At 34.6% G+C, this 11,446-nt stretch overlaps 1 protein-coding gene across 4 annotated transcripts; it reads right to left on the bottom strand.

Annotated features, from left to right (window-relative positions):
• Positions 1-1,663: 1,663 nt before the first annotated feature.
• LOC140891998 (uncharacterized) lies at positions 1,664-9,914 on the bottom strand. 4 transcript variants are annotated; one of them, XM_073300721.1, is made up of 14 exons: positions 9,572-9,914; positions 8,422-8,582; positions 6,904-7,029; positions 6,683-6,803; positions 6,489-6,611; positions 5,847-5,981; positions 5,121-5,269; positions 4,792-4,932; positions 3,682-4,002; positions 3,373-3,494; positions 2,727-2,830; positions 2,577-2,640; positions 2,452-2,485; positions 1,664-1,900 (listed from the first exon to the last, which is right to left on the bottom strand). In XM_073300721.1, the coding sequence occupies exons 3-10, from the start codon at positions 6,970-6,972 to the stop codon at positions 3,399-3,401; spliced, it is 1,155 nt and encodes a 384-aa protein (XP_073156822.1). In that variant the 5' UTR covers positions 6,973-7,029; positions 8,422-8,582; positions 9,572-9,914; the 3' UTR covers positions 1,664-1,900; positions 2,452-2,485; positions 2,577-2,640; positions 2,727-2,830; positions 3,373-3,398. The 4 variants fall into 4 exon arrangements, with proteins under 4 accessions (XP_073156822.1, XP_073156820.1, XP_073156821.1 ...); XM_073300719.1 differs by having other exon boundaries at positions 2,452-2,640; XM_073300720.1 differs by having other exon boundaries at positions 2,452-2,640; positions 6,904-7,026.
• Between the last annotated feature and the right edge of the window lie 1,532 nt (positions 9,915-11,446).

Here is an 11,446-nt window from a genome sequence, read left to right as displayed (position 1 = left end):
ATGCATGAAGTTATTTTAAGTATAAGTATATATATTATGAAAATAATCAAATATATATTACGGACACAATTTTTAGAGCATGCATACATGAAATGAACAGTTTATTATTTATGATTATGGTTGAGCAAAATAAAATATTTTATGATGGAAATTGAAGTGGTGTGACAATTATGTTTAAGAGGTAGTTTACTAGTTTACTACCGCTCAAGAGGTGACAAGTCACCGCCACGTACGTTGGTTCAAGAGGCTGATCAGTCGACCCATGTTAAGCTCACACCTACTGATACGACCATACACTGTTTAGAAAATTATGTGCTCAACGATGTTAAGTATTATAATATGATATCAATGCTAAGATCATGATAATGTTCAGGCAGAGGTTTATGATTATATTTTTAAGCATGCACATTCATGTATATTTATGTATTAGTATAAAAATGTTTTCATGATTTTTAACCCTTGTTATGTATTAGATTAGACATGTTGGGCTTCTAGGCTCACTACACTTACATGATGCACGCAGGTGAGTACGATGAGCCCTATGTAGCTCCTACCGGCGTTAAGGACGTATGAGCAGCTGACAATGGACCCCGTGACCGTTACTTCAACGTCTTTATTTTATGCTCTAAATATTTTATCAGGATGCAAAAACATGTTTCAATTATTTATATTTTTCAGTGGTTGGGAATAATGTTTTATTTGGGAATATCTTTACATGCATGAATTTTGACTTTTTAGTTTAGACATTATTTTAATATTGCATGTTTCAAGATTTTTATGGGATATTTATTTATTATTCCTTCAAGTTATTTAGAAAGTTTTTAATTAAACGTTTATTTTAAATGTTTATACATATATGTATGGGCATATGTGTATAGTTTAAAAAACAAAAAAAAAGTTTTTCCGCATCTTTACGAGTTAGGGTCATTTCACTAAAATGTCACGCCCCGAGATCGAGTCGTGCCACCGGCGTTGTTCAAATTCACACAAATTATGGAACAACATGAAACGACCCTGACTCGTAAAAATGCAGAAAAAATATATATATATTTTTATTTACTAACTAATAAAATATACATTGTGGGGACCCGAGTGCTAATCTCTCATTTCAATAATAGTTAATTCAGGATTCATAAATAATAGTCAATCATCAAAGACTAAATAAAAAGAAATAATAAAATAAAAAATAATAATTTTTTTAAAAAAATTTCAACACCTCGCTCGATCGGGTAAAATCACCCGATCGAGCGAGCCCTTAAGCCCTGCTCTCGGTTTGGAAAAACTTTTGGTCTCGCTCGATCGGGTGATCTTGTTCGATCGAGCGAGCCAATAAATCCTGTTCTCTGATTTGCAAAAATTATGGCCACGCTCGATCGGTGATATTCACCCGATCGAGCGGGCTTGTTTTACAGAAAATCTGCAGATTCTTTTGCTGTCAAGAACCGATTTCAACATCACTTGATCATCTCAAATCAATCTCAAACATGATTTATCCATGATCAAAACCTCAGCATCATGTTCAACCTTTCATCTAGCAAATTAATACTAACATGAATCCTAAACATGAAGTAAATTACTAGCATAAGATCATATCAAAGCTCCTGAGATAAACTCAAGCTAGTTCTTATGTTATGCAAGGAAGATTATGGCACAATATCATCATATTTCATCAAAACAACTTCCATACATTCATACACCACAAGTCTTGGCAAAAGTAGCTATAACATGATCATTTTATTCTACATAAACAAGTAGTAAAACTCCTAAACATAGGTTCAATTTTATCATACACATGATCATGTTCTTGAAGCTAACATAACTAGACAACTAAACTCGGATCTCCACTCTAATCTCTCATTCTTCATGCTTCATGCTCGCCTTTGCCCTGTTCCTGTCCCGCCTATTGCCAAGACACATACAACACAACAATAGCCGGATAACACCGATGAGAAACATATTTCTCAGTAAAAACAACATATAATCAAGACAATATATATATCAAGTTCATGACATATAAATGTTGAAATGCATGATTCAAAACAGGATTCTCTTAGGTAATCTCTCATTTCATCTATTGGGATCCCGAGAAGAAGATATTGTAACTGAACCACCGACACTCCCGATCGAGGTGGGGCTACATATCTTACTTCTCTAGACTTTGAAGCCACCATACATGTCAATCCAACGCTAGGCTACATCAACCACCCAGGCCATACATGTATAGTTCTTCAAAACGTCTATTCGAACGCTTCAGTTCATTTTAAAATCAAAGGATAGGCTCAAGATGAATGCCAAGTTATATCACATACATTCATTAAATAAACACATTGGCAATCGAGTTCATACTCATATAATCAAGTCATAAAGCATAACAAGTATGTGGTTTGGTTTGGGAACTCAAGACAAACCTATCTCGAGTGTTCATCCCGTCAAACAAATGTCGACTTTTACCTTTCGTTTGCGAGGTTTCAAGGTGTCTTCAAAGCTATCCAAATCCAAACAACAACACAACCAAATCTGTATCAAAATCTTCCCTCAAGTTCAATCCAATTCTATTGTCAAAATAGGCTCCAAACCTTGCTTCAACTCGTTCCCGGTTTGACGTTGACGTTCTTGAACTCAAAATACTTCAACCACAATCTGAAATGAAGTATATAACATCCAACAACATAAATACATATTCTCATAATTTCACGACATATAAACTTGAAGCTGCCAATAAGTACCTATGCTCATAGATTTGTTATGATGCACCTCAATATTCGCGATGGAGCCATCCGCCACTTCTCTCCCCATCGACCTTCATTTCGGGTGTGTAGACAAATGAAACCTGACCCACACAAAGGTCTAATGTAAGATTGGAAACTTGGTTGGAAGCTGTGACAACTGCCTAATGAAATCTATAATTCTGTATCCTAAAAACAGGCTTCAATCTCCACTGTTCAGAGATGGAACAGATGTTCGGTAAAAGGTTGGGCAATTAGAGAGCCCTTTCCCCTTAAAACGGTAAGGTAACCAACAGAAGAGCCAATACACTTGCCGAATTAACATTCCCAACACATCCTCCACAATTGGATTAAGATATGGTCGAAAAGAGTGATAAAGGACAGCATTAAAAACGAAGAATTTTTCATTACACTTTCAATGTTTCATTTCAAGTTAAATCACGACCAAAATTTTAAAATATTTTGAAGATAGCTAAATAGATCCCAAGTTCTTTCTGATATTTTACACTGTTTTTTTCTTACATGGAATTCAAGATTGAAGAATAGCATTAACAAAAATCAGTAAAGATATGTCGATCACTTGAAACATTTCTCAGACGAAATGTTCAAATCAAATACACAAGCAAAGATGAGACAGAAGACTTACTTGAGCCTGCTCCGAAATTATGGGCATCATGTCACATCATTGCCACTGATAACTTTCAAACGATCATATGCACTTTGAATTTTGTACTTTTCCTCTAACGTCAAGTTTGTTTTTTCCGATGACTGTAGAAATGGAATACGGCAGTGGTTATGGTACCAAAATAGCTAATGCATAATTTGTGCACAACACTAAAATACAACATTGCTGATGTCATTTGATAAAAGCCTCTCAGCTTGTTGACCAGAAGTGTTCATTCTAGTTTTATGTTAAAAGCAAAGTTTCCAAAGGTAAAAGGAAGCTAATGCATACCAGTAAAGTTAGCAGATTCTGTAACACAGTTTGTATTTGCATGTTGCATGACAACAGAATTTGCCTCATCTTGCCATCTTTGTACATATGACGGAGTACAGAGGTAATGGCACATACCCTCGTCGAACGGTTGATGGAGGAATGAAAAAGTTGAGTACTAAACACTGAGCTAACCTCAGAAACCCAAGAAGCCATGACATCTAGAACAAGATTTGCAAGTTGTTTACTATTATGAAACATATAAAAGGAAGGTATCATATAATATTGTCTTTGTTTCACAATTATGGCAGAAGTCGCCTTCTGGTCATCATCCGCAAAAATCTGCATCAGCAAGAATGACAGAAAACAAATTTTAAAAAACAAAACTAGATTCTTACGATAGATATTGATAAAAAATAAGGCAAGTTTTTTTTTAGCCCAACTATGGTCAACTATTCTTTTTTTATTTTTCTTTTCTGTTTAGGCGTGTGAATGTGCTTACATTTCAGTTTTCTCAAGCCAAAATTGTTTTTCTTCTTTTTGCAGTTGTGCAGATAATATACCCAATACAAAAAAGGACCGGTATATCATAGAGATTAATATATTCAGATACAATCCTTAACCAAATGTGGAATTTTCTATCCTAGTCAAGATTGAATTGAAATGAGAGAGATGTGTCAAGATGTCCACAAGGCTACAAAACACCAACTGACAAAACTGTGGAAACAATATGCGACAGAGTGACAGAGAGAAAGCAGGTACTGAGCTTTAGTCGAAGTCCAATACACTAATAAAAAATTGAATTCTCCAATCAAACAAAACACGATCCTAAAGGGTAACCACCGGTGTTGGAACTTTTGCATTTCACCTCTACACTACCATTGAAATCAACCCATCACCATACACCATGTCTAAATCGTCTTAGTGACCTGGCATTAGATTTTGACAAGGACTTGGTGGCATCAACCAGAATGATCTTGTATTCAATAGAGAATTGTTTTGGGAACTCTTACAATCTTATCTTGTTGATTAATTGGGTACTGGTACAACATTTCAGGTAAGATAGCAAGAACGTACACACAACGCACACACACACATTTATATCAAACAAATTACAGGAAAATTACTCACAAGAGAGATATCAATCAAGTATTGCGGAAGGACATGGCTAATCTTGGTGATGCTCAGTTCAGAAAGTCTCGTCGGTTTGGAATCAAGGGAGACGAGCAACCGGAGAAAAGCGCACTTGTTGTCCATCGATATTTCACCACACTGAAGCATAGTTAATTGAATTAAAGTTTGATGAACGACAATGATATTTAAATGACAAATTCGATGTACATCAACAAGAGAGAGGTGATTAAGATCTTTCACAAGCAGTAAACCACCTTTATTAATATGTCCAAAAAAATTCACCAACAAAAAAAAATTGTATTTTAGTGGATGATTATAGAACATACAATTTGATCAACGATTATCTTCTCCAGCATCTGGAAAACAAGATAATCATCACCAATCTGTGCCAAATATTTGCAGACAATACTAGTGACAGAATTAAACGTCTTGCGGTTTGACTTCCCGTCATACTTCACAGCAGGACAATCTTTTTCTGCATAACAATCAAAACCAATCAGTAATAAGTGCAAGGGATAAATCTAAAGTAACTACAACACAAAAATAAAGTAAAAGCAAACAAAAAAACGAAAAAACACAATTATATACTGCAAGAAAAGGTTCGAAAGAAGTTGCAGATAACCTTTTTTTTCTTGTTTTTAGAAGAGAGGATATACATGAGTATGGTCTTTGGTATGCAGAAATCATTTGCGAAACTGCCAAAAGCTTTACCGGAAAGCAGGAAAGGAAATAAAAGCCTGTTTTATCCAATCTAGCATTACCTCTGGTTGTCAGCACAAAAGCAGTATCCGATGATGACAGCCAAATGCACATCTATTTCTACTTTCTCCAAATGAGTTTATTACAAGAAACTTGTCCCACCAACATCTCAACCCCTTTCCCATAAAGTATAGCACAAGATTAACAAGTACATTGGCTAACAACAAGCATGCAAGGCCACAAACCTTAACTTAAAATCAAAACTGCTTATTCAAATAAGCCAAAAATTTAAAAAACCGATGGAAATGATACAACCACAAGTAAGAAGCAACTGAGATCAATAAAAAAATTACCCGGATAAACTTGGAACCTTGAAAGCAAAGTTAGATGGAAACTTGTATATTCTGCAATCTGGATCTGTCCATCTCTGAAGGCACAGTCCAGAACTTCTAAAATGCGGAGAAGTGTATATGGCTCAAGAGCATCATCTGCAGTAGTGTGACATGAAACTCCATGAATAAGTTTTTATTTAACAGATAACACTTTCTCATTCTACAAAATAACATATACTGCATTTTTCTTCTTATTTTTTTTCCTTTCAACGGATTTACTATTTCATCTTTTCTTAACAGCATAACCTATCTAAAGTTTTGTTAGTGTTCCTTCTGAAACAAAAAAAAAGTAAAAAAAAAATTATCTAATAAATGCAAACAAGGGATTGCATGACATCAGCAACTAAATCACAATATGAAATTAGATCATGAACAGAACAGAGCTCAAGAAATCTATATATACATAAACCATAAATTTATATGTCGGAATCCAAAAGTTTCAAGATAGAAGATGTTCGTAGATCACAGCATTTGTAAGTTAAAGAGCTCACAATAGTAATTTAAAGAGATCGATCCATGAAAATGGTCATAAAGAAAACACAAAAATTAGCTGAATTTTAACCGCAAACTATAAAGATCTTAGGCTGGCTCATTAACACTCACACAAGCAACAAGAAACTAGTGACTGCAGAAGCAGAGAGTCGATGAAAGAGAAAAACCGAAGGCAACAAATGGCAAGTTCTTTAATTTCTGCACGGAGCCTGACAAATGGACCATAGCATATGTCTGCAAAACAAGAATCACATTTGATGTGGAAAGCTCAAATTAAGAAGAAAAGAACAACCAACAGTCCTCACCTTTGTCAACTTCTCTGCAGTAAAAACCTAAAAGACCATACTGAATATTGTCAATTTCCCGAGAGATAGGAGAGTTCACTGGAGCTTTTTGTCCGAGGCCAAGTTGAAGGCGCAAGACAGTCTGCAGAAAACAACAATCAATCAAGGATTTTGCAATGCCAATGTATCTTTCTGGCAGGAAACTCTTGAAGATAATTTTGACATGGTGATCGCACAATTACCTTTGAACATAAAGGGTTTTTGTCACCCAATAAAATTAGCAATGATGGAAGATCCCTTATCCAGGACATTAGATATTCCAAAAATGTAGGATCAGCTGCATCTGGGTACAGCCAGCTCTCTTCCTGCTGCACAAAAGAATTAGGCAAAAATTATAGAGAACAATACAAATAGAAATCTAATCTGTGCGTGAGGTCTACCACCGTATCAGAATAAGTTAAGCAAAATAATTCATTCATGTGTAGTAGGAATGTTGTTTATATGCGTAACACACTTCTAATTGGTATCAGAATAAGTTAAGCAAAATAATTCATAAATATGCAGTAGAAAATAAGACACTAATTCAGACTAAAGTCACTAATAAATTTAGATTTGTGTCAAATCCAATCATCAAGAATGGAACACGGATCATTGATAGTGTTTGCCCCCATCTCCCAAATTTATCTCTATTAGATCATTGATAATGTAAAACGATATACGTCAGCAGATTCCCTATACATCACCAGGCGAAAGTTCGTAAAAGTTTCAACATAGACACAACAAATGTCACAGAAACATGGTCGACTAGCAATAATAAAACAGAAGAATACGGACAAATTTAGAAAGCAGCTAAACATAATGTTTTTAACATTCTCCGTCACAAAAATATAGCAGGATTACATATAGCTGCACAACTTCTAGAAGATGACAATTTTCGAGATTGAAAATAAGATGTGAACTTTTACCAGCATATGAGTTCAAAAAGATAACACAATAACTGAGGACAGTGTAAAACATTTCCTATTCACACATTGTGCAAATAATACTTGGCTAATGCTTATTCATGATATAGTAAATGATTGGTAGATACATTGCAAGTAAATATCCGATCTTGTGTCACTTTGATCCAGGAGCATTAACTACAAGTCATCAATCATCATCAATAATGCCCAAATAAGTTACTACTATCCAGAAGCTTTGCATGTCACTATCATGCTTAGATATTAAAACTCAACGCCAGAACACAAATGATTGTCCACTTCAGCTTCAAAGGTTGCATGTTATGCTTAATCCACTATGTCCATAGTACAAGTTTAGTCTATTATTTTTAAACTAGAGATAAAACAGAAAAAGAGAACAGCCAGGATAATTCGTAAAAATTTGATGACAAAAAGAGCCTCCAACCTTAACGCAATTTCTCCACCAAAATTACTAATTTAAAGTTGTGTCCATGAACATCTCAGGATATAAAATAAAAAAATTCAAACATTGATGGTCCTACTAGTTAAGGATATGATTTCCAAGTAGTACATGGATTACAAGTTACAACTATCTGGAAAGCTTAGTAATACCAGGAAAATAGCCAAAAGTAACCAACATTTTATTAGACCTATGTTACAAATAATACTAGATACAAATGTAAACGGCACTAAAATTGCTTGCGGAAGAAACAGATTCAAGATACATCACACTAAAAAGTGCTAAATTGAACTTAATATTCACTCAGGAAATCTGAAAGTCACTTTAGCATTTCCAATTACCTCTTTGCATCCAGGGAAAATTACTGACTTAAAAAGTTGATACAGGTTTTCACGAACCAACTTGTCGTGATCACCAATGCTTTTCTCGATAACAGCAAGTTTATGCAGCTTCAGCTCAGCTGGTTGTGTGAGCAAAATATTCTTTATTCCTAGTAATGCATCTAAAGAAAAAGATAAACACTCCCCATTACTATTTATCGTACAACAATGAGAAGCAAGACATCATACAGGACACGACGCATCCTTATCAATTGCCAAAAGCATATTATTAAATCAACAGTTTACTCAATTCAATTAACCAACTTAGCAAGCAATGTTAAGATACTGAGAGAACGAAGAAAAACCAAAGCAATGCATCATTGCGATAGCCTTGCATGAGGTCCTTCAGTCCTCCTGATCATTCAAGAAATCATCCCTCTGTTGAGACTAGAGGGCATAGACCATAAAACCCTCCCTCTCTAGGAATCAAGTAAAAGGTTCAGTAAGATCAAATATGCTGCACCTGAAACCTAACTGCTCTATACATGCATCCATCTTCATTTATAAGACACTCACACACAACACTAAATATTTCAAAATTTATAAGCCAATCAAACTAACAAGTTCCAAATGTTAGGGTTCACTCAGTAAATTAAAAAAAAAAAAGCCAATATAAGTACCTATTCCGTAAAAACACAGCAACAAAGGTCGAACTAGTAGAGCCTAATAAAACTTACTTTTTCAAAAGAATTAGACAAAAGTTTGAAATTTTCCTGCTACCCTACTACCCTCAGGGCCCCTGGAGTAGAACCAGGTCAACCACGGGCTATTTTGTAAACAACGTTTGTACTCATGAAGTGGCAAACCACAATTAGTTCAGCGATTTCAGACATCCTGCTTGCATAAACTAAACATAGGGAATCTATACTAAATTAACATCCAAATCATAGTCATGATAGCTGGCACGGCATTATACAACAAAGGAACCAAGTACCATCGACCAACTACATTTGACATCATTTTGATAAGCTTGGCCCAATATCTCTAGTTTTTATAGGCAAAGCAATCAATATTTTATAGCTTTAACATTCTTCACGCCAATAAATTTAACCATTAATTCCACTGCATTACTAACAAAAATAAATCACAGATTCAGACAATAAAGACCCACCTTTTCGGACTTTGGAATTGTGATGGCTTGTCTGTTGGAGAAGCTCTTTCAGTGTCAACCCCTTCTTACTGACTGCTAAACCGGTCTTGTCGGATGCTATACTTTGCTCAGGAAGAACAATGGCTTTCGATTTTATTTCAGTATTTGTAGCATTATTCGGTGGCGGCAATTTCCTACCAATTTTTCGTTTGATTTTCTGCAATAATATCACTAGTATCAGAATTCAACCACCACAACGCTCCAAAACAGAGTTTTTGCGGCTTCTTCGACTGAGTTTTCGGTTTCACCATTTTTTCCGAGCGTCTTCTTCCCGACTTCTACAGAGAATTTCGAAGGTATTCCGAAATCTGCTGATTGCGAGTAGTAGGTCAAGCATGAACTGTGTTTGACTTAAAGCCCATTCAGTGTAAGTGCCGCTGAATTGAAGCCCATATAAGCGGGCCTAAAATAATGGGCTGTTTTAGCAGATGATTGCTTAAAAGAAATGGACCGACCCAAGAACTTAATTAAATGAATACGGTTAGCAGGCTTAGAAAATTTTAGTTTTTTCCATTAATCTTTGGGAAGTAAGGGAAAAAATGGTATGACAACTAGATCGATATTCGAGGCTCCATTGGGACAAGTGTTTTTAAAAAAGAAAATTAGTGTTTTATAAGTGAAAAAAATAAAATATGTTTTTTGACAAAATTTTAGTAAATTTTTTTTTAAAAAATGATCTTCGAGTATAGTTTCGAATAACAATTGTGATGCGTTTTTTCAATGTTTTATGATTGAATCTAATTATGAAAATCAAAACATATTACATTTAACTGTAAAAATATTTTTTTATAGAATAGTTGTTCAAACACATTTTTTATTTCTAAAATAACTTTCAATACATTTTTATAAAATTTTGTGAAAAATACTTTATGAAAATATCTTATAAATACTTGTTCAAACAAAGACCAAATGTATTTCACGTGTTCGTGTTTGTGTATATGACAGTCGACATACTTGCCTGAGTAGCTTGTTTAAAATTTTCAAATATGGCATCGAATAATAGATTGAATTGGTCATATAATATCTTACATGAATGCCATTTCACATGAATATATTGTACAACTGTCTCTTTTTCCCAATGAAATCATTTTTCATTAACAATGCATCAATCATGAGTTATGATTTTACTTTTACATAAAAATCTATAGAATGTGTCCCAAAAAAATATTTTTTTGTTATACAAATTCCGACTAGCCTGTAGCAGCAAATTCCGACTAGGACAAGCCAATTCACGAGCCACTCTTTTTGTGGTTCTTTGATAGCGATTCAAAACAGCTCCACATGTTCTTGAGCATAGATGCCGGATACAATAAGCAATTAGGTCATCCATGGAAAAAGAAGTGTAGTTACGACTCCCGCCATGAATTGTGTTGAGATGTTTTACATCACTTTGATAAAGTTCTTTTGAGTTCAATATATAGATAAGAGCAACCCCTTGAGCTAATTTTTGTGGTTAAATGAGGTTCAAGTTCATTTATTAACATGATATCAGAATCCAGGCCTACAGTTATGTGTTGAATCGCTCATAGTTGGGTTGCTTATAGTACTAGCCAATTCATGAGCCCCTTATTTTTTGGTTCTTTGGTAGCGATTCAAATCAGTTCCACGTGTAGCATAGATGTCGGATACAATAAGCAATTAGGTAATCTATGGAGAAAGAAGTATAATTACGACTCTTGTCATGAATTGTGTTGAGATGTTTCATATCGGTTTGATAAAGTTTTTGGGAGTTCAAAATATAGACAAGAACAACCTCCTTTTTTGAGCTAGCTTTTGAGGTTAAATTAAGTCCAAGTTCATTTTTTAACATGATATCAGAGTTCGGCCTATTATTAT

Source organism: Henckelia pumila, chromosome 3 (genome assembly GCF_033568475.1).
Source record: "Henckelia pumila isolate YLH828 chromosome 3, ASM3356847v2, whole genome shotgun sequence".
Classification (NCBI taxonomy): Eukaryota; Viridiplantae; Streptophyta; class Magnoliopsida; order Lamiales; family Gesneriaceae; genus Henckelia; species Henckelia pumila.
The sequence above is the reverse complement of the archived record's forward strand: the minus strand, read 5'-3'. Positions and strand labels throughout refer to the sequence as shown.

Bases quoted from the DNA above. Each gene is read 5' to 3' on its own strand.
- LOC140891998 (XM_073300719.1), bottom strand. From the start codon at position 6,972: ATGTCCTGGATAAGGGATCTTCCATCATTGCTAATTTTATTGGGTGAC. The intron at 5,270-5,846 runs GTAATTTTTTTA...ATTGTTATGCAG, and splicing joins AAGGTTCCAAGTTTATCCGG to AAAAAGATTGTCCTGCTGTG. The intron at 3,495-3,681 runs GTATGCATTAGC...CCATTTCTACAG, and splicing joins AGAATCTGCTAACTTTACTG to TCATCGGAAAAAACAAACTT.